The following is a 26,975-nucleotide window of genomic DNA, read 5'->3' on the forward strand; positions in this document are numbered from 1 at the left end:
ACCATATTTTTACTTGGCTGAACAAAGCAATTTCAACAAAGACAGTAATCAATAAAAAATTTTTCTCTGGGAGATGTATTTAAGCTCACTCAAATACTTATTTTTATTTATTAGTACAGAAGGAGAAAATATATGATCAAAATCAAGTTATTTAATAGTAACATGGTATTTGAACTCTCTTATCTTCAGATGTTCTGCAAATAGTTAGAAAACCTCAAATTTATTCTATGCTTTATTAGATTGAGATTAGTCTATCATAAAAATAATTAAGAGAGGCTTCATAACATTGACTGTGTTGCAGAATCTATGCAAATTGAATCCTGTTTAAGGAAGCGCTAAGTGTTAGTAGTTAGAGTTCATGTTCTGTTAATTCCCACTGAAGCCCAGAGCTGGCAATGAGACCTGTGGTCTTCAAATACAATATGTGTTCTTCCCCTCTGATTGCTAATTGAAGAGAGACTCTTGGTAATGGCAATTTTCAATTAACTCCAGGTCTCTTAAATAGACTATTACTTAAAGAAGAATAAGTTAAGCATTGAACCAAAACATTGCAGTTAATTTTCCTTTATCCTAGTTCACATCCTAATTAGACCAGACATTAACATCTAACAAAAGGTATCTAATGTAACAACAAAGAAATTGGTGACTGTTGATAATCTGTGATAAATAGAAAGCTAAACAGTGTGAAATATTGGTGTCGTTTGCCAACAATAAAAGTTAAAAGTTTATTTATTGAAGGTGTCTGTTAGCATTCATATAATGTAATTATAATCTGTATACTTCCAGTAAAGATTTGGGGGTGGTTTGCAATAAAAAAGCAAAATGAATGAATAAATAAATGAGTGAGTGAATGATCTGAACATATATACATACATAAATACAATTAATGAAAGAGGAGGGGAAGGGAGATATTATATGAAATATTAAAATCACATTTGGAGGTTGGCTATAGCAATTGAAACAAAAGTTAGATTGGCATACCCAAACAACTGGTATATAAAAACAAACAAATATTTGTATTTTAAAATGTGTCTGTGCATGTGTGCATGTATGCCTGTGTGTGTGTGTGTGTGTTATGTGTATACTGGTTTCTTCTGTCCATTGCTATTGAACGCACAATTCTATACAATAGTTCTATAAAGCAATTCAAGAGGGGTCAAAGAACTATGGACCACATAGAAATTTTTTTTTTTGACTGGAGGAAATCTCAGGTTCAGAGAATGTCCTGCTTAGATATGTATGCATACATTTCCCACAGTTATTTTGCAAAGTTCTAATATACCATCACTGTGAATTTCTAAAACTATTGCTTATGTTACTTATTCAGCAACTTTTTTTCTGAGTCTCCTTGAAGAATAAGATGACAATTACCTTTGAAAAACAAAAACATTTAAATGAATGATTGTGTTAGGGAATAAAAAGCTGTGAGAAATCACAGCCATCTTCTGCCCTTGTTACAATTCCATGTTTTCCCCTTTGCTTTTTGTCTCTGAGGAGAGAAAAGAAAAAAAGCTGCAGGGATGTATTCCCTCAAGAAAAGCAATTAGAGGAACAAAAGAACTAGGCATTTTGGGGGGGCTGTGGTGAAACAAAACATTGGGGAAAGCTCTGAGGGTCTGCCCAAAATGAGAATGAGGATCCATGAACAACCAAGAGGGAAGGAAGGGTTTAAAGAATTTATGAGGAGTCACTTCCTGGGCTTAAGTGAATAAAAGAATGGGCAATTTAATCAGTGCTACTGGGATCCACATTTTTTGAACTCCCTCTAACGTGAGAAAAGAACTGAAAAAAAACCTGAAATTTCAACTTTAGCTCTGCTTCATAAATTTTGCATCATGCTTGAATGGGATAAAGCAATGCCCTCCAAATTATATTTCTGCCTCTGTATATAGCCTTGGATGAAAATTGTCAGACCTACTGTCATTACAGGATATGTACCTTGCTGGTGTTCCCACATATGTCCTCTTGACTTAATTTTGTTCAAGTCTAGGTGTATTTTGGGATGTTGCATTTGCCTCTTTAAAGCAGAGAAACTGAAAACTGTGACGACTTCATTAAGGAAAGAGTAGCAAATGTGCAAAAAGTTACTGAGACTAGTAATATGTCTACACTGATGCAATGATACATATAAAAATTAGGGGATTAAATGATTTTCTCTACTTACGATTTTAATATATAACAACAGAAGTGTCACAAATCAGTGGATGAAGGAAAATTTATTCAAAAAGTAGTATTCTGACATTAGTAATGTATAAGACTTTAGTGATAGAGAATTGTTTTAAAAGATAAGTTTAGAGCCCTACTGAGCACAGTACAAAAAAATGACTCCTAGTGAAGTATTTTTAAGATGTTAAATAATGGAGGAAAATTGAAGAAATCATAAATATTATCTAATTTGTGGATGGATTTCCTCCATTAAAGTAATTAAAATAGTGGAGGAAATCACAGAGGTCAAAATTATATAATGTGATAGATAAAAAACACAGCGTGAGACCAGACAAATCTGGATTAAATCAGTGTTCCTCCATTTATTTCAGACAGACTACATTTACTATAATTGTACATTACAATTAGAAAGTGGCAGCTGAAAGATAGCCACAGAAAAAATATATGCTCATGGGCTGAAGAGGAGATCAAGCTAAAAAATTGAAAGCCGTTTATAAATAATAGAAAGTGAATATACTTTATATGAAAACATGTAGTGTGGTATTTGGCCAAAGCAGTAATTATAGACAAGTGAATTTATTAGAAAACTGGTACACGGGTTAGTTTTCCTATCTGAAAACAGCAGTTGGTTTAAAAGCAGAAAGGAGTTTATAATTGGCAGGAAGCAGAGTGCAGAATTCCTGGGAAAGCCAGGGAAGGAAGCTTAGATGCCACCTAGCCAGAAGTATAGATGCGAGGATTACATAGTCCAGCAGGGGACAGCTCCAGCTCATCACTCATCACTCACCAGTCCTGAACACAGAAGCTGCGTTCTAGCTGGTCTTGCCTTCATCTCAGGATGGTCACGTCCCTTCAGTTGCATGCAGTCTGTGTTCACATCCTTTCCAAGTTGCACACACTTGCATTCACCTTATGTAATCTAGACCACAGTGTAGCCCAAGTTTCAGGGGAGCCAGAGTGATGTGGTCTTCATCTTTCCAGCCTCTGGTGTCAAAGAAGACATACTCTAAGGATACCAGAGTATAATGAGTAAGACAGTCTGAGCTGTTTGCCATTTGGTCTCCTTCTTTGGATAGTAGATATTTACAATACTTTGGTTCCATTCTAATATTTCAAATATCATAGTAACAACAACATGCTATTGAAATTGCACTGTCGCTTTACAAAAGAAAATATGTTCACCTCCCCAAAGTCTCATTAGTCACTAAATTCCATCCCTTGGTTATATTTCAGCTACAATCCAAAATCTGTGTAAATATATATTATTATGTTATATGCCAGTAGCCTGCCTTACATAAAATATAATGGACAGTAGGGAGGAAAAACTAATATGATTAATATAAATGAATATGTACGTACCTATGTACATATTCATTTATATTTATATATGTACACACACAGTATATATATACTGTGCATAGAACAGAAAGAAAGGCTAGCACAGTCCTGGGTACTGTAACTGGTTATAAGGCCATAGCTGTGATATGTAACCTATTCTTTCAGTGTATATTCAGTTTTCTTTTCACCTTCAGCTCGAATTGAAGTTGTTGAGAAGTCTTTATCTAGTGAGTGACCCAAAATTTTAATACCCTGTTCATTTGAGCTAGGTAGATCTGCCTTCATGACACGAGACATGGCAGTACCAAGAGGCATCCCCATTCTGCAGCAGCAGCTCCATTGGGCCAATCACCACAGGCAACTGAGTAACCCCACCCTTTTCTGTGCTGGTTGACTTAGTGGTATGAAGAACCAAACACAGCCTGTTGGTTGAGTCAGGCAAAAAAATCACTGGAAATACTGTTTCCTAGTGGAAGTATTCATATATATATATGTGTGTGTGTGTGTGTGTGTGTGTGTGTCTGTGTGTCTGTGTGTGTGAATATACATATATATGTTAGCTGTGGAAAAAATAACACCATATATTTGCTTCTCATTCAAGTAAAACATTCCAATTTCACCAACTATTCTTTACCACATGGCACCTTGACTGAAACTTCTTTTGACCATTCTGATCTTTTCATAAGGTCAATTGCTTCTCTATGACAAGGTACATACTGAAACCACTAAATTCCATTACAGTCATTCCATTGCCTTCATTCATTTGCTGTAAGTTCAGAAGCAGGAGGATGCCATGACTGTGAATAAGGCATTGAGCAAGACTCTAGAGGATGGTCCTGGTGAACTAAGGCAAACCCACGGCCAAAAGAATCGTCATTCCAGGGAGAACAAACGCCCTTCTCTGCCAGGATTGAAGGCTCAATTGCCACTGATCACAGAATCTCCCTGAGTGTGGTGCTGCACCAGGGCTCAGGGTGATGGACACTCCGAATAGTGGCATCCAGTTAGCTTTGGTCAAGGGAAGTGCATGTTTTGAGCCCATGCAAAGCCTTTATCTGTGCCAAACTGTCCACCTTTTCCATGAACAAGCACTAAGGTGACTGGTGAAAAAAGACTACCACTGACGTCTGTGGGGTGGGGAAAGCATGACTGCACAAAAACTGGGACCTCTGCTCTTACGATTTTAAGACTGTTGGTTCCACTGAGCCATAATTGCCAAGCTTGGAGCTGCTGGCGCAGAAGCCTGAATGAACAGCAAGAGCTTTGTTTGTTTTGCTCCAGGCCTCACTCAAGGCAACCAATTTACTTAGTTTTCTTAGCAAATGGATCATATCAGAAAAGCTAAATGTTGTGCATATTTCCTCTGCAATCCAGAGTTCCACCAAATGGTGTGCCTCTCTCTGAATGTAAGGAGAAGCAAGGTACAGCACTTTGCCATTCCCTTTGGATGTCCTCTGCCCTAGATTTTGGACACCCAGAAAGCTCACTGTGTATTCCCTTGAATTTATATCTCATGTGTTTCCCACTTTTAACACTGAATTGTTTTACCAGAGACTCTAGGGTACTTGCTGCTCTCTGATTATAAGATTTTATTGGCACACTGTCATCCATGTAGTTGTCCTATGGGATAATGATGTGAGCAAAATTCTTGAAAATTAAACTATGGCAGAGAGTTGATGCAACCCTAAGGTATAATTCTGAAACTGTCCAGGTCTTACAATGTGAAAACTAAGAGATACAAAAGGTCATTTGGTGTATACAAGGATGTTCACCCTCATGAATAATCAGAGACATACAAGTAAGACAGCAAAGAGTTAACCACATATCACCCTTCCAGTTTTCAAAACTGCATATTGAAGTCTGATAATATCAAGTTTGGGTTAGGATATGATGAAATGAGACTCATATATTGCTGATCAGCATATAAATTAAGATTACTATATTGAAGGATGATCTGGTAATACTGTCAAAATGTACCATTAAAATGTATGACCCAATAAAGTGACTTCTGATACTTTTCCTAGTGATACATTGCATACATGCATTTAAATAAATATGAATATATGTTTAAGGGTATTTATTTTTGCAAATATGCAATGTAACTCTAGGAAACACATATGTGATTCAAAAAGTAAATAGCCAGATACTTGTTTGACAGATTCTGATCCTCATGCCCACTTCAAGATAAAAAGGAGTCAAAGCACTGAGAAAGAAGGATTTGTAAAGGGATGTCTTTGAAAAGAGTTCCTGCTCTCTTCACCGTTTAGCTAATGAGGGAACTTTTCTCAGCACCTCTGCATTTCCTGGGGCCTGGGAACCTGCTAGACAGGGCCGACTGACTGCTCTGGAGTGGCAGTGCCCGCAGAACAGTGCTGTGTCCTAGGAGGCCGACTGAGTGCGTCCTACACAGAGATGATTATGGCAAAGGCTGTTTCCTGCAGACCCCATGAAGACCATGCCCGAGAGAGGCAGAGCAGCGTCGGGTCATCATGAGTGCCATTCAAGAAACCCACCTGCAGGACTCAGGCTTCTTAGTAGGCTCTAAGGTGGCAGAACCTAGAAAGCTGAAGGGCTAGGGGCAGCAATTCTATGAATTTGGCAAATTGCTGAACATTTTTAGGTTTCAGTTACCTTATCTGTAAATTGAAGAATCATTTGGCAGTATGATGTTGGGTTCTTTTCATGGGATAAAAATATACTATACAGATTTGTGCTTTATGATACTTTTGTGATACTTATGGCCAGTCATACCAATGGCACCTTCAACACCCTCCTGTGCTTTCACACACTGCTGTGAGTCAGGAAGTTTAAAGCCCAGTAAATTATGTTATAATATTATTAAATCTATAAATTTATTACATTTGATTATAAATATAGTATGCATAGTAGCCCCTCTGAACAAATAATGAGATTTGTTACCTGGCAAACTATTCAATCAGTGATGATGGTTATTATTAATATTAATGAAGTGATCATTAATATTTATTACCTTATAAACATTTAATATACAGTAATTATTTTCATAAGTAATATAATAGGTCTCCTGCCTGAGTACACAGTTATCCATTAATATTATATTTAATAAACTCTAAAGAATAGCTTTTATTAATCAGTTATCATAGATTATGTAGCACAATAAAGTAACATAATGTAATCAATCCTCCCTCTCCAAAATGAAAATCTATATATTTAAAAGTGCTGTCTGCATATATTTAATACATTGCCTTCCTCCTCAAAAGGAAAAACTGGATTCGTTTCTTTAATTGCACATTAGATGTTGATATAGTTAGGTTTTCCCTAACACCTAAGGTAGACTTGCAATAAAAGAAAACTATATTTTAACTGAAAAATCTTTCCAGATTTTCATGCTTTTGACAAATATGTACAATTGAGGTTGAAACATGAGGTTCCTTCACATCTGTGTTTAATTATTAGAGTCCAGATCAGACTTAGGTGTACAACTTGAAACCCTCTGTCTTATATGTCAAATGGGTATTTGACATATTATAAGGTATTCCACAAAAAAACAAAATCTGATTCAAAAAGATATCTACACTCCCACATTTATTGCTACGTTATTTACAATAGCTAAGATGTGAAAGCAACGAAAGTGTCCATCAAAAGATGAATGGATAAAGAAGATGTGGTACATATATACGATGGAATATAACTCAGTAGTAAAAAAAGAATGAAGACGGGGATTAAAGATGGCGGTGTGACAGGAGAGACAGAGGTTTCCTCCTAAAATTGGATAAAATTAGAAAATTTAATTGGCACACAACTAATCCTGGGAGAGCAACAGGAAAGAGGATGGCGTAAGACTGCATACACCTGAAGAAAAGAGCAGACCTCTGTGAACACAGTAAAGTACAAGATCTGTGGCTCCGCGGGACCCCAGCCCTTTCCCCACCCCAGCTCACTGGCGGGAGGAAGACAAACGGAGCAGGGAGGGAGTGGAAGGCTTGGGACTGCTGAATACCTCGCTCTGGAGATCTGCTCTGGGAGCACAAACCTACATTTACTTCATGGTGCTTCCATGAGACTTGCATAACTACTGGGTTGGAAAGTTAATGCAGGCAGAGTTCCTGGGGAGACTGGGATTCCGACTGCTTGTGGAAAGCAGGGAATCCATATCCAGCTGCTCTGGGACAAAAAATTCCTGTGTGACCGGCCCACTGACTCAGGCAGTGGAGACAGGCACAGCAGCCAGGAGGCGGAGAACAGCTCTTTCCTCCCCCCAGGCACCAGTACCACTCCCCTGCGACCCCCAATATTGCTTCAGGGGCTGAGTGCTCCAGAATAAAGCTTCTGGACACTAGAGGGCGCCATATACAAACATGAAACACCAAAGGAACTTTGTCCAGAGTAAAATTATTAATACAACTCCCAAGAAAGATTTAAATGATATGGACCTCGTGACTCTTCCTGAAAGGGAATTCAAAATAAAAATCATCAACATTCTAATGGAGGTACGGAAAGACATCCAAGAACTCAGGAATGAATTCAGGTTGGAGATCCAGTCGATGAAGAGCATGATGGACAGTATTAAAAGCAGGTTGGATATGGTGGAGGAGACAATAAATGAAATAGAAACTAGAGAAGAGGAATACAAAGAAGCTGAGGCACAGAGAGAAAAATGGATCTCTATAAATGAAAGAGTATTGAGAGAACTGTGTGATCAACCAAGGGGAACAATATTTGCATTATAGGGATACCAGAAGAAGAAGAGAGAGAAAGGGATAGAAAGTGGCTTTGAGGACGTAGTTGCTGAAAACTTCCCCAATCTGGGGAAGGACATAGTCTCTCAAGCCATGGAGATCCACAGATCCCTCTATACAAGGGACCCAAGGAAGACAATAGCAAGACACATAGTAATTAAAATGGGAAAGCTCAAGGATAAGGACAGACTGTTAAAAGCAGCCAGAGGCAGAAATAAGATCACATACAAAGGAAAGTCCATCAGGCTAACATCAGACCTCTCAGCAGAAACCTTACAGGCCAGAAGGGAGTAGCATGATGTATTTAATGCCATGAAGCAGAAGGGCCTGGAACCAAGATTACTTTATCCAGCGAGATTATCATTTAAATTTGAAGGAGGGATTAAACAATTTCCAGATAAGCAAAAGCTGAGAGAGTTTACCTCCCACAAACCATCTCTGCAGTCTATTTTGGAGGGACTGCTATAGATGGAAGTGTTCCTAGGGTTGGATAGCTGTCACCAGAGGTAGTAAAATCACGGTAGGGAGGGTGGAGCAGCTGATTGCGAGGCAAATGCAAAATTAAATTGACTATCCCCAAAGCCAATCAAGGGATAGAGAAAAAGTATAGAATCTGATACCTAATATATAAAGAATGAAGGAGGAAGATAAAAGAGGAGAAATAGAAAAGAACCTTTAGATTGTGTTTGTAACAGCATACTAAATGAGTTAAGTTAGACTCTTAGATAGTAAGGAAAGTAACCTGGAACCTTTGGTAACCACGAATCTGAAGCCTGAAATGCAATAAGTACATACCTATCGATAATCACCCTAAATGTAAATGGACTGAATGCACCAATCAAAAGACCTGTGTCACTGAATGGATAAAAAAACAAGACCCATCTATAAGCTGCTTACAAGAGACTCACCTCAAACCCAAAGACATGCACAGACTAAAAGTCAAGGGATGGAAAAAGATATTTCATGCAAACAATAGGGAGAAAAAACAGGTGTTGCAGTACTAGTATCAGACAAAATAGACTTCAAAAGAAAGTAACAAGAGATAAAGAAGGACATTACATAATGATAAAGGGCTCAGTCCAACAAGAGGCTATAACCATTGTAAATATATATGCACCCAACACAGGAGCACCAGCATATGTGAAACAAATATTAACAGAATTAAAAGAGGAAAAAAGAATGAAATCTTGCCATTTGCAACAACATGGATGGACCTAGAGGGTATTATTCTGAGTGAAATAAGCCAGGCAGAGAAAGTCAAGTACCATATTATTTCACTCATGCGGAATCTAAAATAGAACAGAACATAACAGATGAACAAAACAGAAATAAACTCATAGATACTGAGAAGGAACTCATGGCTACCAGGTAGGATAGGTGGGTAGAATAGGTAAAGGAGATAAAGAGGCACAAAATTTCAAACAATATGATTTGATCATGGGGATGAAAATAATAGAAAATATAGTCAGTAATTCTGTAACATCTTTTTGTGTTGACATCTTTCCAGTAACTAGTTGGAGTGAGCATTTAATAATGCCATTAACTGTTAAATCACTATGTTGTACACTTGAAACCAATATAATGTATATCAAGTATACTTCAATATATAATAAAGTTAAATAAATAAAAAGGGATTTTACCCTCTCTTTTGTTAATCTCCATTAATCTCCTCTTCATATAACTCTATAATTCAACAAAAGATATTTCATGTTTAAAGAGAAATAACTTTGAAATTACAACATACATATATGGAACATAATGGGAAAAAATAGATAAAAATATAGCCAAGAAAAGGCACTTTTCCATTAAGTTGAAGAAATATTCTAGCAGGAATTCCCATATAGTTATAATGACTTTTCATTTTTCCTGTTTGTTGCAATTTATGTAAAGATGTTGATTTTTAAGTCCTATTTCAGACTGTCTTGGTTTCTTCCCTAAGCCTTTTGAAGCCTTTGAGAATACATTATGGAAAGGCAAATAGAATTATCCTATTAAGTGATTTTGCTTTCCCATTTCTCTCTGTGAAAAGAACTAAGCAAATGGCTTTCCTCTTCTGCAGACTGCATATTTTAGGAATTTATTACAGAGTTTTTGAGTAGTGGGTAGGATATTTTAAAGCACTATTTCTCAAGAACTCTTTATATCATCCAATTTAAAGCCTCTCCTCCAGTTTTATTACATATAAAATTCTCCTTACTACCTTCATATACTTCATTGACAATGATTTCTACTCATTTGGCTGTGTATGTCATGTATTTTATCAATTGAGTGTATGCTGACTATTTCTTGCCTGTATTGAAGCAAAATAAACAAATGGATTAAATGAGATAAGGCTGCAATATTTGAGGAAGTATTAAGTCCAGTAGGGGAGAAAATAGTTTCGTGCATACAGAAATTAGAGATGAACAAGAGACAGTAAATAATCAAGTGTCCCTTCCTGTGTCAGAGGAGATAACAGTTTCCGGTTATGTGAGAGTTTAGGCAGCTTCCAGAAAAGAAAGTTAATACTAAAAGTTAGATTCACAGATTTAAGTTTGTTCTTCTCATCTTTGCCATCTTCGGCATACCTAACATTTGTGGGAGTTAACCATTTTCAAGTAGTTTTCATGTCAGTTTACATGATTCTCACAATTACGTTATAAAATAGAAAAGCCAAATGCTTCTGTCCCTAACTCAGAGGGAAACCATTATTTGTTCAAGATCATTTTACAATGAAAGCACCAGCATGCAGGTCATTTCACTCTCTGTGGGTCAATTCTCTTTTCTGCTGCTGTTTGAAAGAAAAAAAAATGGCACCAGAACATTTAAAAGAAAACTAAACAGTGGCCCCCAGTACATTTTTAAATAGATTTAATAAGCTTCTCTGGATGAACTTGGGGGGAGAGTCCAGGATTGCATGTCACTAAAGTCCTCTTAGCCTCCGTACCTAAGGCCACACTAGGATGTTCACCTAGACCCTGCTTCAGTTTTTTCAGACCTCATCTCTCTTAGGCAGCTCTTTACATGTTGGGCAGCAGTAAGATCTAGGAATCCTTCCCTATGTGAAGTGGAATTTCTGCCCCCTTTTAAGTTTTACCTGATCTAAACCAGTTTACCCCTATTTGTCAATCCTGATGATCTGCTATTCATAGGGACCAGGTCTGCCTCTTTGGTAGAGGGATTACTATTGAAGTAAGTCTCCTCAATTCTAGGTGTGCCAATTGCTAATCTAAATTCAGTATTTTCTATTTTTCCCTATTAAATTCATTGTTCAATAAAAATGTCATGGGCTTGAGTAGGTCTTCAGAAGATTAAGATAGTCAAAGGAATGAGAGAGCCAGGATCTGTAAAGAAGTGGAAGGATGTACTCAGCAAGCCCTATTCTCACACCCATGAGGTGGTGTAGGGAAGACCTTGCCAGGAAGAAGGGTTCCGATGGCTGACATGGACTCTAAGCCAGCCATTATGAGTTCTTGAGCAGGGATAAATTGGATAAATATAAACTGGTCAAAAAATCATTCTGACAAGATAATGTGGGATGGTGCATACAGAGCAGAGTAAAGAAAAATGGCAGTTTATCCTCCTACTCCTGTCACAAGACAAAGGATACTTGGTTCAGGACTGTAAGAGTAGAAATGGGGAACATAGAATGATTTGAAAGGATGCTCTGTATAAGGAGTTGTGATGACTTTTTGCCTCATTGGCATAGGGGAGGGCTGACGGTGAAGAATTGGGGAGAATGGTGAGATGTACCACAAGTCACTCTGAAGGGAAGAGATGAATCTGGTTTGGGTTCTGTTACCTTTTTAGATAAATTGAAATATGTCCATAGTTATTTTAGTTAAGTCATGGTTGTAAGTGTTCATCTAAGAGAGTAAAAGTTCAGAGAAAAGAAAAGAAGAGCAAGAAGATATCCTAGAATTGATGCTCAAAAACATGAAAATGTGGCATTATTTTACATAACTGCATTGTTTTTCTCACATTTTTATTAATTATGAATTACATTTTATGATTACATTTTATGCTAATTTCAATAAAGAAATCCCTGGAACCTCCATATTATCCAAGCAATGGAGAATTGGCAAGGTCAGGGGAATGTTAATGGAATCTGATATTCTAGTCAATATAGAAAAGAAATTCTAATAATTATCATTTCCCCAATGCTTTCTTGCCTTTAACTTCTATCCCTTAACTTGGATATATTAGACTTGATTTCTCTCTCCCTTTCAGTTATCATAGAAGTTTTGACAATCAATGTTTGAATTGATGCTTGGTAATTCTCCTTTTAAATAATGAGTATGCTATATTTGTGATTTGTAAAAAAAATACATATTTAGTCATTCAGATGAACAAAACATATTTCTCATATATATCCACTCTTCATCCCTGGTTCCTCACTCACAGCTCTGAAAACCCCTGGAATTTCTAAGTGCTTAGAGTGATAAGGTGTCTTCTGTTATGTTAGTAAGGCGACTTTTAGAAACCACCTAAAAATGGGGACTATTTGCCAGTGGAGTCAACCATGTGATTAGAGGATTGGATTATTCAGTCCCACCCCGCAACCTCTGAGGAAGGGAGAGGGACTTGGGATGAATGAATTGCCAATGGCCAATGCTTTAATCAATCATGCTTAGTAATGAAGCCTCCCAAAACCCCCAAAGGACTGAATTCAGAGAGCTTGCAGGGTGGTGAACATGTGGAGGGGCTGGAAGAGTATTGTACTAAAGAGGGCACAGTAGCTCCATCCCCTTTCCCCATCTGGCCCTATGCATCTCTTCCATTGGCTGTACCTGAGTTATATTCTTTTATAATCAATTGGTAATCTGGTAAGTAAAATGTTTTTCTGAGTTTTGGGAGTCACTCTAGCAAATTCATTGAATCCAGGGGTGGGGTTGGGGAACCTCTCTCTGATCCGTAGCCAGTAGGTCCAAAACACAGGTGATACAATGGACTTGCAGCTGGCATCTGACTTGGGGAGTAGAGGGGCAGTCTGGTGGGACTGAATACTTAGACTGTGGAATCTGACACTATCTCTGGATAGTGTCAGAATTGAGTTGAATTATTGGACACCCTGATGGTGTCCAAGAATTCTTGTTGGTGCTGGGAAATTCCTCCATCCCCCCACTTCCATATTGAAATTGTGTGCAGAACCCAAAATAATATCTAAAATATCCCTGTGCTTATGTTTTCCTTCTCTTTTTGTTTAGTTTGAATTTTAAAAAGAGGCAAAAATTTCCTTAATGCTAAAGATTGCCTTTGATGAAAAGAATTGCTAAAATTAATCATGCCATGTAAAACCATTTTACAAGTCTGGTAGTTAGTTTTAACCCTGCCTCGTAAAGCTATTTATAATTTTCATTTGGGATGGCTTTGGGGTTGTTTCATGAATTTCACAGGTACTGCCTGGAACAGCATGGATGCAAATATTCGCTATGTGAAAGGATAGAAAATGTATGTACTGGCCCTTCCAGGGAGGCCTTGTTGCTACTGCAGTTTATCCCATTACTAAATATGTGCCACACCAATATTCTCACATTCGGCTGCTGACCAGCAGTGTTGCCCTCTGCTTTAATAGGGAGCATATGATTGTTCCAGCTGGCAGGTGACACCATTTGGCAAGGTTCCCAGGAACTCAACAAAAGATTTTCAAATATCAAAGCAAGGGGAAAGACCTCTGCCTTTATAAGGAAAGTGGTTTGTGCATCCATTTTACTTCCATGAGCATTATTGCTTCTAACTTGCTGAGTTCTGTGAAGGAAAGGGCACCCTTAGAGAACAAAATTAGTTTGAAAAATCTATAAACTGTTCATTCAAATTGACAAATAAGTGGTAAAGTACAGCACATTTAATTTTGTGTTTTTTTTAAAGGATTGCAGCTTGAGTATAAGGTGACAGTCTTTTTTTAAAGATTTAATCTCAAAACACAAGTCACCAAACACAAGAATTTAGGCTGGTTATGAAAACTAAAGAGTCTTCAATTTTATTGAGGAAAGAGACCTCGGAGGTCTGTTAGAAAAATGTAATTTCACTATATGGAAAAGCTATGGGGCAGAGTAATTGCTACCTGATCAGTTAGTTATTCAACTCAAGAGTGGAAATTTAGGAATGTCTTGGATCTCTTGACTATGAGTACAGTATTCATCATTTCCTATCTTGCTATAAATTGGGGACTCAGTAAAACTGGGCAATCCTCTTGGCCCATTCCATTTTTTAATTGAAAAAGCAAACAGTAGATTAATTTAAAAATTTAAAAAAGAAAGAAATATATCTGAACATTATATTCTTGTATTAATCTCTGAATATAATTTAAAAACTAAATCTGCTTATATATATGTATAAGAGATGGGACAATAGACATGACTGTCAATTGGCTGATGGCTATCTTCTTATATGTGAAAAATGCATCTACCTCAAAAAACATGTCTTTTTTTTCTCAAATAGTCCATGGAGATATAATAACACTCTATATGTGATTTAATCCCATTACCTTTATATTCTACTGGCCAGGATTAGACAATCACTTTTATTCTTGGAAAAAATTACCTAATCAAATTAGGTATGTGTCCATGCTGTCATAACAGAGTATATAAGCTTAAAAATATGTTTTGCTTTATACAAAGTAAATATTTTAATCCACTTTAAATACCAAATTGTGTTTGTTCATATTACAAAACTTGGGGATGCTTGTTAATATTGTGAAAAGATTTAGGGTAATATCATTCATATAGAAAATCCTCCATAACTTGAACAATGTTATTGAATTCATTTGCATTCTTATAGAAAGAAAACATCAAGAATATTATAAGTGCTTATTATAGACCAATTCTACAGGAACTTAAAAAGACATATTGCTATGGGTCTTGTTTATAGATAGTATATTCTTAGGTGCCCAACTGATTTATAGTTTTGAAAAGTCATATGAGCCCATCACAGTCTACAGGTTTTATTAAAGAGCTAGGAATTGAGCTGGGTTTGGGGGTACAACAGATAGACTGGCTCATCAATTACGCAGTGCCACCAGTATGGTGCTTTTTCAGCTAACTAAGGCAAAGGATCACATTTTGGTTGCTGGTTTCCTTTTTTTTTATTTGTTTGTTTGATTTCTTATTGGTCCAATAACATGGTCCTACTATGTATGTCTAAGATACAGCTCATGCCCTGTGCCTCTCACCATGGCATTCAACATTAACAAACTGACCTATACCCTGCACATTGAGTTGCATTCATTCATCATGCACGTGGAGTTGCAGACTTCAAATTGCTGTAAACATGCCTCAGTACTTACTTTCAATTCCTGTGCCTGGCTCATTAACAAACAGATGCCCTCATCCAGAGATCCCATTTTGACTAGTGCTGCTTTAATGAGATTTTCTGTACTACAAAAGCAGAAAACTTAAATGTACTTTCCAAAGTTGCTTGCAGCCAGGTTTCTGGATGTGATTTAGACTCCCAACAATGTGTTAGAGTCAGACTTGGATTCTGAACTGAGGTCAGTAGTAAGAGGCAGAAGTACCCATTTCACAGGGAAGTTTGTGCCAGGAATGTGGCTTCTTGTAGCCACAAAAGCAGCTTTATGAATCAGAGAAATGGCAGTATGATTCCGAGGGGCTAAAAGTTGTCCTGGAAACTTTACTTAGAAGCCTCTCCTCCAGCCTACCCAATTATTGTATAAACCACCTAATATCTGGCAATAAATCCCATTTTGTGTGATCTACTCAGTTTCTGTTTTCTGTAAGAAGTAAGGCTGTACTGATGAAGGCTCATTTGCCAACTGTAAATATTGGGTGGCTTATATTTTTGGAGTGTTCAGGAAAGTTAGCTCTAGACCAGTGTTCTTGAACTTCACTGTGCATATCGATAACCTAGAATGTTATTAAAATACCGATTCTGATTCCACAGTGTAGCCTGGGAATGTAAGATCCTGCATGTCTTACAAGTCCCCGCAAAGGCAGTGCTGTTGTTTCACAGACCAAACTCTGGATTAGACTAAGCCTTCAGAACAGCTTCCACTCCAGAGCCCCAGGCTGCAGATGTTAGGCTTCAGCAGGGTGATGAGAAACGATTCTGATCACTTTTATTACTTTCCCTGGATTACAAACACAGGGTCTATGGCAACATCCAAATATAACTTACTTTTTATTTTTCCTTTTTGCCTTATTAAGAATAAAAAGAAAAAAATTTTTTTTTCACATATCTGAATCTATAAAGAGAAAGGAGAGAAGAGAGAAAAAGATTAGTCAATTCTAAGCACAGAGGCTTCAAACATGGCTTTACAGGTGTCAGTTTGACACCTCAACATGAATATTCAGCCTACCTATTTGTAAGGGACACATATTTCTTGTCAATAGTTGATGGCATCATATTTTCAGCCTATAATTTCATCTTCTTCCCATGAGAAAGAAAAACTGTCACCTGGTTCTCTTTGGGGGAGGGGCTGTTCAGGCCACATTTAGAGGTTTTCCTGAGCGCTGACCATTCCATGTAGATCCTCAGCGACGTCACTTCAGGGAGGCAAAAAAGATGGGGGACGAGAGACAGGATTCCAAATGGCAAACAGTGTAGATGAAGGTGGTCAGATAGAACTGGGCTGCTGTGCTCGGGAGACGGTGAGGAGAGTGGGCAGAACTGCAGGCTTCTGGGCAGGAGGACTGAAACAGTTTTGGCTAAGTGGCAACCAGAGAGGGTGCTGGAAGTAGGGGAGGATTATGGGGACTTTTGATTACTAGACAGGCAAGTTTGGATTTTATCTTGAGAAAATCAGGGTCTTGGAAAGCTGTTGAAGAAGCTAATGAATAATACTGGTATTTGGGGAGAGAACTTAGTCTACCTTCAGAAAGAAGGGATAGTTTCACAGGTGTTAGGATTATTAAATGGGTCATAGAAATAAGTTTAGGAAAAAAGATTCGAAATGGCATTCTGTTTTTGTATAGCAAAACTTGAATTATCAAAAATGAAAATTATAGTTTATTAGTTTTAACCTTGACTTGAAATAGAGAAATGTTAAAGATACTAGATAATCCAAGTTTGAAAGTGACTGTCAGGAGTATCTATGTCTACTAAAGTATAGATACTTTAGTAGACATCCTACTAAAGTCTCTTTAAAGACAAATACTAATCTTTACTCTCCACTTTTTCATTTTTTCCAGTATTTTAGTCTCTATTGATATAAGGTGTACAAATTAACATATGCTTCTGTCTCAAAGCCAAGCTTCTGTTCTGTTCATTCTGAGCTATCAGGGCTATGCTCAGCATACCACGTAAGTGAAAAGTGACCATCACATCTTCTGTCAGGCCACCTTGCAGAAGCATAGCCCAGGCCTTTTATCTCCCAGAAGGGCATGTTCCCATGAAAACCATAATGAACCAAAATGTGTAGTCCCCTGAGTTCTATAGTGTCAACTTTTTGCATGCCCAGAATAAAGAAGAGAATGGTAGCTTGAACAATTTACTAACCACAGATTTGGTGGCCCCATTTAGTCTCACTAACAAATATGAAATGAAATTTAAAATCATCATATTGCTCATGGTCCTACCAAGGTACACTTTCAGCCATGTGTGAATTCTGCAGGTTTAAAATAAGCTCCAGTATGTGAGTGCTCAGCTATTCCTGTGGCCTTCTTGAACTTTGATATGTTCATGGTTCTAAAAAGTATACAGGCCATCCAGAACTTTCAATTAAACCCTAATCCTTAATTCTGTATCTGCCTACTGGGTACTTCTGCCTGTGGGATATGTCTATATCAAATGAAGACATTAATGTTGAACTCACTTATCAACTATCAAACTTGATTCTCCTTCCATGCTCTCCACTTCAAAGAAATTCAGTGCTGCTTACTAGATCACCAAAGCTAGAAATTCCCAAGTCTTTTAACGACTCCTTTCTCTCTTTTAATCCCCTCAACTGTCCATCAGGCTCTATGGTTTCTAACTCCTCTTTTCTTATAGTTTGCAACACCTTTTAATTTCCATTGCCATTGCCTTTATTGGTACCTTCTTAAACATCATAAGCAGAATGATCTAGTTAGAATCCCAGTTCTGCTATACTCTAGACTAGGGTGACACATCTAGATTCTATTTCGTTAGTTTGAAAAAAAGAAGCAGCTCTCCACCTAATGGAGCAATTTTGAGGACTACATGAGATATTCTAGGAAACTCAACACAGTACATGGCTCATAGTAGATATTCAATGAAGGCTAACCTCATGTTCATGATCATACCTCACCCAGCTTGTCCAATACACATAGTAAGCATCCAATATATGTTTATTACAAACAATGTTGTAATCATTGTCATCGTAGTCTCCCCAGCTCCAGTGGTGTACCCTAATATTCCATCCTCCACCCCACCATCAGAATCTACATAAAATACAAATACCATCTCCTTTTTGCTCCAAATCTTTCAGTGATATTCTCACCTACAGCAGGTGCTTTTTGGGATCTACGTAACTGCCCTTGATCTTACTTAGACTTCAATGCTACTCTTATTTCCACTGCTCCTTACACTGACAAGGGAAAAAAATCTATATTTCCCTGAATCATCCACAAACAAAAAGCTATTTTATTTCATATCTCCACTAATTACCTTCACCTCAATATGAAAATTTCTAATACATTGTTTAAAATTCATATAACCTTTTGTGTTTCTACAGGTAGAATTATATGCTTCCAGTTTAATTAATGTATAATCTTTGTCTGAATCCCAGTATTAAGTTACTAATACATATTTCTTGAAATAATGGCTTGGGGTATTGAAAAATTATAGGAAATGCAGTGACAGATATCAGGTTTGCTGTATATGTCATGTCTATTAAAACTACATAACCATACAACTTAACACTGTTCTCGGACTTATGCTAGTAACTTCCATGTATATATGTAGGACCTATGTTGAAAATTGTTATCAGGAAAATGTATTTGTTTGGGCTTTTCCATAATTACTAAGTCCTTAAGACGAGCAGTACATTTGCAAAGTGCATGGATGGCACAAATCCTGGAGATGTGAAATAGAGATACTACTTGATTCACAACTTGCCAGGTAAGCAGTTGCTCTAAAAAACTGAGACCTAGTCTAAACCATGGGAAGAAGTAGGATAGAGTGGTGAAGAAAATATACTCTGATTTTAGACAATCCAGATTCCAATTCCCATCCACTACTTACTATTTACATGATCTTGAACATGTTCCCTAACCTTTCAGAGGTTTCTTCCCTATAAAATGGAAATAATAATGCTACCCATATAAAAGGATTATTTGGGAGTATTAAATGAGGTAGTATGAGTTAAGTTTCAAATGTAGGCTGTAAAGACTTTAAGACACACAAGACTCACAAGACTCACTCACATTTGGCATCAGTCTGTCTAGAAAGGTATAGAACAGGAACTAGAACTTGTCATCACTGTAGCATCAGAGAGGCCTTACCTGATAGGAATTCTATAAATCCATGTAGCACAGCTGAGATGAAAGAAGGTAAGTTCTACATCAAGTGGGCCCAACAGCCGCCTTAGCTTAAAGGTCTCACACCCCACAGGAGCTGATGTCTCTTAAAGCAATCCCACTGTCATAGCCTGTAAGATCCCCACAGAAAACAAGCCCTGTTTCAAGAGTTGTCACATTCAGGGAAGACTATGCTGTAGCTGCCTACCAGGTTTATATAGTTTTCTCCAGTGCAGATGAATTTATCCAAAGGGGTCATTTTATCATAAATATGATCGAGTAATATAGCTAACATCCCAACTTTATCAGGCTACCAGTGTAACTGTAACTAGAGGCATTTAACTGGTGGTCAGATTGTCTACAAGAGGTTAAAAGGAATTGTTAACCTTCTGCCTATACATAGAATATGAACTTAATTAGAAGTACATAAAGGATAATGCATGCATAAGTATGTGAAAATCTCATAAAGCATAAGAAATGTGTATAAGAGGAAATTAAGTATGGAACTTTGTAAGAGGACTTAAAGAAGTCATCATTTGGTCATTATTTTGACTGATTTTCATGAATAAAGTGTAAGAGAGAAAGCTTTCTCATTGCAGAGAAAAATTTTGCCCTATGCTTAGTTTTGTACCTAATCCATCATTTCCAATACATGACACTTGAATAAAAATGGGATTTTGATCCTCTCTGTTGTAAGAAAAACTGAGCTGACTCACAGGGCCCTTTTACCACCAATGAAATGATTCTTCTTCCCGGACCTCTCAACTCAGACAAATTGATTTTGATGCTTTGAGCTCTAATTGTCTCCTAGGAATGCAATTTTCCTATACATGCCAGTAGAATTAAGAAGATTGACTGTGAGTTGTTACATTAAAATGGACCTGCCTCTCTGTATGGTTAATTACCATAGTTAAATGTAGCACCTGAATGAAAAGACAGAATTATCAGTGTGCCCTCCCGTTGGAACAGATGGCTCCATCATGGCGACAGGCTGCCTGTGTCTTGTAAACATGCACTATTGGTTATGGGGAATGAATGAACAAGAGTTCAACTAAGAATCAACACGAGGTCATTCAGTTCCAGGAAAACTCCTCAAAGTGCATATGCCTTTAGTTCTGACATCTATAACATCGTCTTCATCTTCATATGTATGAATCCAACATCTCTCTAATTCAAGAAAGAGTAGAGAGATACGAGTTTGAACATAAATACTTTTTTGATGAATAAATATTAGAGCTTTAGTGGTGGTCTCTACAGTAATATAGATCTAAATAGGTTTATATTTCTAATGCTTATGATGTATTTGATTAAGATGTATGTATACTGTACATTGAAGTGTGAACTGGAAAATTCAGTGTATTTGAATAAGCATACATTACAATTATAAGGGATAGCTAAAGTTTTCAATGATATTAAAAATAATGTAAGCATATATTAAATTGCTTTTTCTACTTAAGACAGTATTGTGTTAAGTTAGCAAGGCATGTTTATTTAAATTACTAAACAGAGGGGAAATTATCATATGTTAACAGTTCTTGGTTTCTCATTTTCTAAATTAAAACAAATCTGGAATGAGTGAAATGAACAATATGGTAAACTCAGTTTCCGCTAATTTGCTTAGTCCCTTTTGTTTTGTATTTCCCATGAATGGTTTAAAAGCTCTTACAAAAATAGTAGAAAATGCAAATGTTAGCTTTGAGTCTAACTGCTTTGACACATGAAAAATGTTGATATATTGTCAATGAAATTATAATTGCACCTCCAATTAGAAATAAAAATGTCCAAGCAGATTTCACTCTGGAGTGTAGAACACAAAGTTCATAACTGCCTGCGGGTCTGTGATGAGAATATCAATGCCTTTTTTGCAGCTTTTGCCAGCAAGAGAAGCTGCCAATGACCTTCCAGTCCTGTGTGATCACCAAAGAGTGCCAGGTGTCTGAGTGGTCAGAATGGAGCCCCTGCTCAAAAACGTGTCATGATATGGTGTCGCCCAAAGGCACCCGTGTAAGGACACGGATCATCAGGCAGTTTCCTATTGGCAGCGAGAGAGAGTGTCCAGAACTTAAAGAAAAAGAACCCTGTGTGTCTCAAGGAGATGCAGTTGCCCCCTGTGCCACGTGAGTAAAAGGAAGACTGCAGCTGGGCTGTGTGTCTGCCCAGATTGCCTGTTCATTTAACTGTTTGATTTCAACTGTTGAGAAATATTGATCTTTACAACTTCTAAGTGGAGAAAGGGAATATCTCTTTACAAACAGTACCCAAAAAAGAAATTCTGATTTTACATAATAAAAGTGTAAAATTTTAACAAGTGGAATTTCCAAGTCTCCATAAAACCTAGATTTTTTACAGCAATTCTCTGTTAATGTATTTTCTATAATAAGGATTGTAAACTTCTTCTGTAAAGCAGAAGATAGTAAATATATGAGGGTTTACAGGCCACATATGTCTCTAACAATGACTCAACTCTGCCATTGTAGCTACAGACAATATGTAAACAAATGAGTGTGGATATGTTCCAACAAAACTTTATTTACAAAAACAGGGGACAGGTGGGATTTGCTTCCTGGTCCATGGTTTGTCAACCCCCATTCTATAATGTTGAATAAACTTTAAAAACATAGGTTCCTATTGCTTACTGAGCAAGTCCTCTTAAATTCAGTACTGTGTGTAACAAATCCTATTGAATAGAGTAAAATAACACATCAAAATAATAAGACTTTAATCTCCTTGAGAAGAAGCGTTATACTGATTAACTGTTTAGTTTGTTTTTTTGTTTATCACAGGGCCTGGAACACTGGCACACAGTAAATGTTCACTAAATTCAGATGGAATAAAACTAACTCTGAAATATTAAGTAGTATAATCTTATTTTTATCCTTAAGAATATCATTTCTAAGACATTACTATGAATTAGCTTGGCAATACATACAGTTTATCTGAATATAGAATATTTATAAAACAACTTAGAGAATCTTAGTTTCTCAAAAATATGCCCAGGTTTCATTGAGAGCCTCTCTGGAATATTCCAGACACTTAAAGAACATGCATACAGCTCAAACTTCCTAATCCAGTGAGGAGAATTTATACTCACATTAGTGCTACTTCTAACAATATTAAAAGTGACAAAGTGATGATTAACATGAGAGCTTTAATTCTGCAACACTTTAGACTGTCCATTCTCCCCTGTTGTAACAAGTGACTGAACACTCCGGAGAGTTTCCTTCATAACTTCTTTCTCTCTCGGACGCACTGAAGTGTGTATTCCTCTGCACGCAACAGGCTCAGAGAAGTTGCCAGGATCTCCAGTGTTTGGTCTCCTATGATTTTCTTCTATTTTAGTCTTAAGCTAGGTGTTTTATTCCTTTTCCTCTCAGATATTTAAACACCATTAATAAAGTAAGTATGTATTCTGAGTCTCTGCTCTCGCTTTTTGGAGGGTAGCATTTTTTTAAGAATGTGTAACTGATTTACAATATTAAAAATATATACCTCTCACAGGACTTCTTAGGGCAGCCTAAATCAGGACTCCGTTCTATTAGAAAAATAAATTTTTCATTTCAACCCCACTAATAAATGACTTGTTTGGTCTTAACTGTCCTTGGTCCCTTCTCCCGCCTCACCCAAGTCATCAATTATCCATGTTTTTAGAATTGACCTGAAACATACGTCAAGAGCGTTCTTTGATGCCCCAGTCCTGCACCTCTGTTAAGCCATGAATCCCCACTTATAAAAATGAAAAACAGGCATGAAGATCAGTTTAACTGTCATGAAACTTTACTATGGACAAACAAAGCACCTAGATCAGACATCTGAGGACCCATTTAACCTTTTTGTCTAATTGAGATGAATATTCGTACATCCATTTGTACCCATGTTGGCTGTTAATCTGATTACTAAGGAAGCATCTTGGTTAAAGTGACACAAAGTGCTACTTGAGCCATTTCGTTTGTGCTTTTAGAATATCCATTTTCCTTGAGGTGAAGAGATGCCATCTCTTTCTATCTTCAGTGGCATCGGGCAATGGTTCCCTGGCTCTCTCCTTAAAGCATGTGCTGGGCTCTCAAGCCCCTGACAATTCTTTCACATCATAATCTTGACTGGAGCTTTAATTTAGAATCACACAGATCATCTTTCCTGTGCTCCTCTGATTAGAAACGTCAGCTCCTTTCCATCACTCATCAGCACTCATCAGCGATGCTCAATGCTGCAGAGAAAAGCGTGCTTATTGTTGACAATAAGGAGAAAACTCTGAATTGTTATATTTTTTAATCCTAACACACAATTATAATTTTAAGCCAGTATGAAGAAGCAATTTTCATGCATTTTATTAAAAGCAAAACAAATGTTTAGGTTGATGATCATTTAGAATGTTTTCCATTCTCAGATTGAACCCTCCTTTGTTTATGTGCATCAGGAAAGGGCAAGCCTGAATTCAGCTTAATTGAACATAAAATTTTATGTTTTCAGCATTATGCTGTCTTTTCATAAAATATTTATAAGTAATTTCCAGTAATTGCAATTAAAACGTGATCATCCTAAATTTAACCCCCCTTTAAATGGAGCACTGCTGAGGAAAAAGAAGAGATTGAAACTGAATCTTCACCATAGATATAGTGCTCCATGACTGATTAAAGAGGAACGTGTTTTTTAGATTAATTTTCTTAAGGAAAAAAGTAGGAGAGCAGAGCAGAGTTTTATTCGGTAAAGTTTTATTCAGTTGCTAATGCTGGCGTTTTCTTTAATCAGGTACGGCTGGAGAACTACAGAGTGGACGGAGTGCCGCGTGGACCCTCTGCTCAGTCAGCAGGACAAGAGGCGGGGCAACCAGACAGCGCTGTGCGGGGGCGGCGTCCAGACCCGAGAGGTGTACTGCGTGCAGGCCAACGAGAACCTTCTCTCTCACTTAAACACGCACAAGGACAGAGAAGGTAAGCTTGTTTTCTCGTTGAGGACCCGGGCGTGCAGATATAGCAGCATCCTGCAGGGATGAGTACATGGCCATGTGGGGCATGGAAAGCCCTATTTCTGTTCACAGTATGGTTGATATTCACTGCAGTGAATAGTCATCCAAATTTGGCATATAAAAAAAAAAGTGTAATCTAATCCCATCCTTAGGCCAGCTCTGATTTACAGACAAGTCTGTCATTAAATTTTTTGACCAGACTGAGTCAGAGTTTACCAGGAGTAGTTTTAATCATAAAAATAAAATAAAAATTCACCTTGTAAGCATACACATAGAATGCAAGTATATATTCTATATTTTTAAGAAATAAAACCTGCTTGTAAAAAAAAAAAACCTTTTGCTGCTTGTAATTTGGTTGAAAAATAAATTATGGATATTGAGTGAAAATTTCGATTTGAATTTAAAATGAAATAAATACAGAATAAAACTATAGCTAAAAAAAATAACAACTTTAACCCAAAGCCATGACTTTTTAAAAAATCTTTTGATTTGGCAGACTATCTTAGAATTTTTTTTTGTTTAAATCTCTGCTTGAGGACCAGATGCCATAAGTGTGCAAAAGGATAAAATGAGTCCAAAATGACCAGGGATGAAAGTATATAATATTATAAATATTACTCAAAAATGCTAATTATTATTGGACCAAGTTTTTACCCAATTAGTAGCTCTTAAGTCTACACAAAATGAATATTTTTAAGCAGAGCGGTATGTACACCCTCTTACAACCCCACCTGAGGGATAGCAAGCCTTTCAACACTTATCTGTTAGTTGCCAGCAGAGTTCCCAAAACTGTGTTAAAGTGGTAAGGATAGAAATATTGATACAACCTTTGTGTCCAGAAAGTGCTCGTAGTCACCAATTGGGCACACAAACGGGCCAGTAGTTATAATACAGTATGATATGCATTAGAACTGCGTTTTAGAATAACCATACGCCTATCATAGACAACTTCATAGAGGAGGTAGCACTTAAGCTGAGTGATGATGTATATGCTCCATAAAGAAAGATAAGTGGGTTGGGAATGGAAGGAGTTTATCCCAGGCAGAGGCAACCTCATGTGTTGAAGCACACCATTAAAGAGAAGCAAAAATCAAAGAGAAGTCTTGTCAAAATGTCTTTGGCAAGTTGTGGACAGAATAGTTTAGTATTTCCAAGCGAATATGTTGGTTGGAAAGGGAAAAGAATAAAAATAAAGATCTTAGTTGATTCCAGGAGGTGAAAGACCTGGAAGTAAGTAGGCTATGTAGAGAAGGAATCTAATCAAGAATGGTGTAAAAAGAAGGTGAAGAAACAAGAGAAACAGCTGATTTAAAAAACAAAGGAAGAGAAGGCTCCTTTGTCTTCCCCAAAAAGGAGTGGCACCATTGACCAGTAATTCATGAAATAGGCACTGAAGCTTTGCACTTGCAACTTATAAAATTTAATTGTTTTGTATCCACTAACTTTACATAGCATGTCAGCTCATCTAGGGGATCTTGCCTAGGGATACGTCTTACTACTAATGTATCTTGAGGTTGTAAAGAAGTAGCATAAACCATGTAATGATAGTACATTAATATTTTCTTGGCCACTTTAATGACTACATTTTCAACACTCCTGGGAGGATTTATTATAGCAGTCCTTTCAGAGTAGTATAATTTCATTGCTAGAGGTATATCAGATTTTAGTTTCTGAATGTCAATTATGTCCTGTAGGTTACTACTTTCAAAAGATCCTTTAGAATTCTAAATTGCAACTCAATGTTTTTTTAAATCATTTTCCCATAGAGTGCCCCTACTGCTCTTCAAGCACTGCGAAGCACCAAAAAGTCACAGAAAAAAAGACAAAAAGAATATCATTAAATTCTTTCTTTTGAACTAAAAAAAATGCCATAGCAAAGACCAGTAGATATTATAGAAATAATCAATTCACCTAAAGTTAACATTTATTATATAACTATGTAACACAAATAACTATGTGTTTGTGTCCTTCCATCTAAATACCAAGAATATTAATAAATTTCCTGTAGTCTTTGCAAAAACAGTGGATTCTCCCTAAAAGCTGCAACTTTTTTTCTCAGAACGTAAACTATGTGTGTTTGCCCCCCAGAGCACTTAAAATTTCCCAATAATAAGCTTATTCAGTACACCAGCATCCCAGGGTGACATGTAAAGACTATAAATATATGTAAGTGGAGAACAATTAGACTGTGGGCTATGAAGATTGTTCAGTCTGTCTTCTTCAGTAAGAATGAAAGAATGAAAACTTACTTTATAAAGAGAGAAAACTCTCAAAATAACTCTCAATCAAAAGGTGATCTCAAAAAATCCTATGTAACCATAACAACCTACCCTAACAATAATTCATATTATATTTACTTTGAAGAACAGTCTACACTAT

General features: G+C 36.9%; 1 protein-coding gene across 4 annotated transcripts in view; it reads left to right on the top strand.

Moving 5' to 3' along the window:
• Positions 1 to 26,975, top strand: part of THSD7A (thrombospondin type 1 domain containing 7A) — a 435,849-nt gene that overhangs the window by 216,681 nt on the left and 192,193 nt on the right. For all 4 annotated transcript variants that reach the window (XR_012132273.1, XM_037019842.2, XM_073238769.1 and 1 more), the window contains exons 3-4: positions 21,502 to 21,750; positions 24,380 to 24,561. Coding sequence is in view for 3 of the 4 variants with exons in the window: in XM_037019842.2 (XP_036875737.2) it covers positions 21,502 to 21,750; positions 24,380 to 24,561 (431 nt within the window). In the remaining variant the exon portion in view is untranslated. The remainder of the gene's footprint in view (positions 1 to 21,501; positions 21,751 to 24,379; positions 24,562 to 26,975) is intronic.

Source organism: Manis javanica, chromosome 6 (genome assembly GCF_040802235.1).
Source record: "Manis javanica isolate MJ-LG chromosome 6, MJ_LKY, whole genome shotgun sequence".
Lineage (NCBI taxonomy): Eukaryota > Metazoa > Chordata > Mammalia > Pholidota > Manidae > Manis > Manis javanica.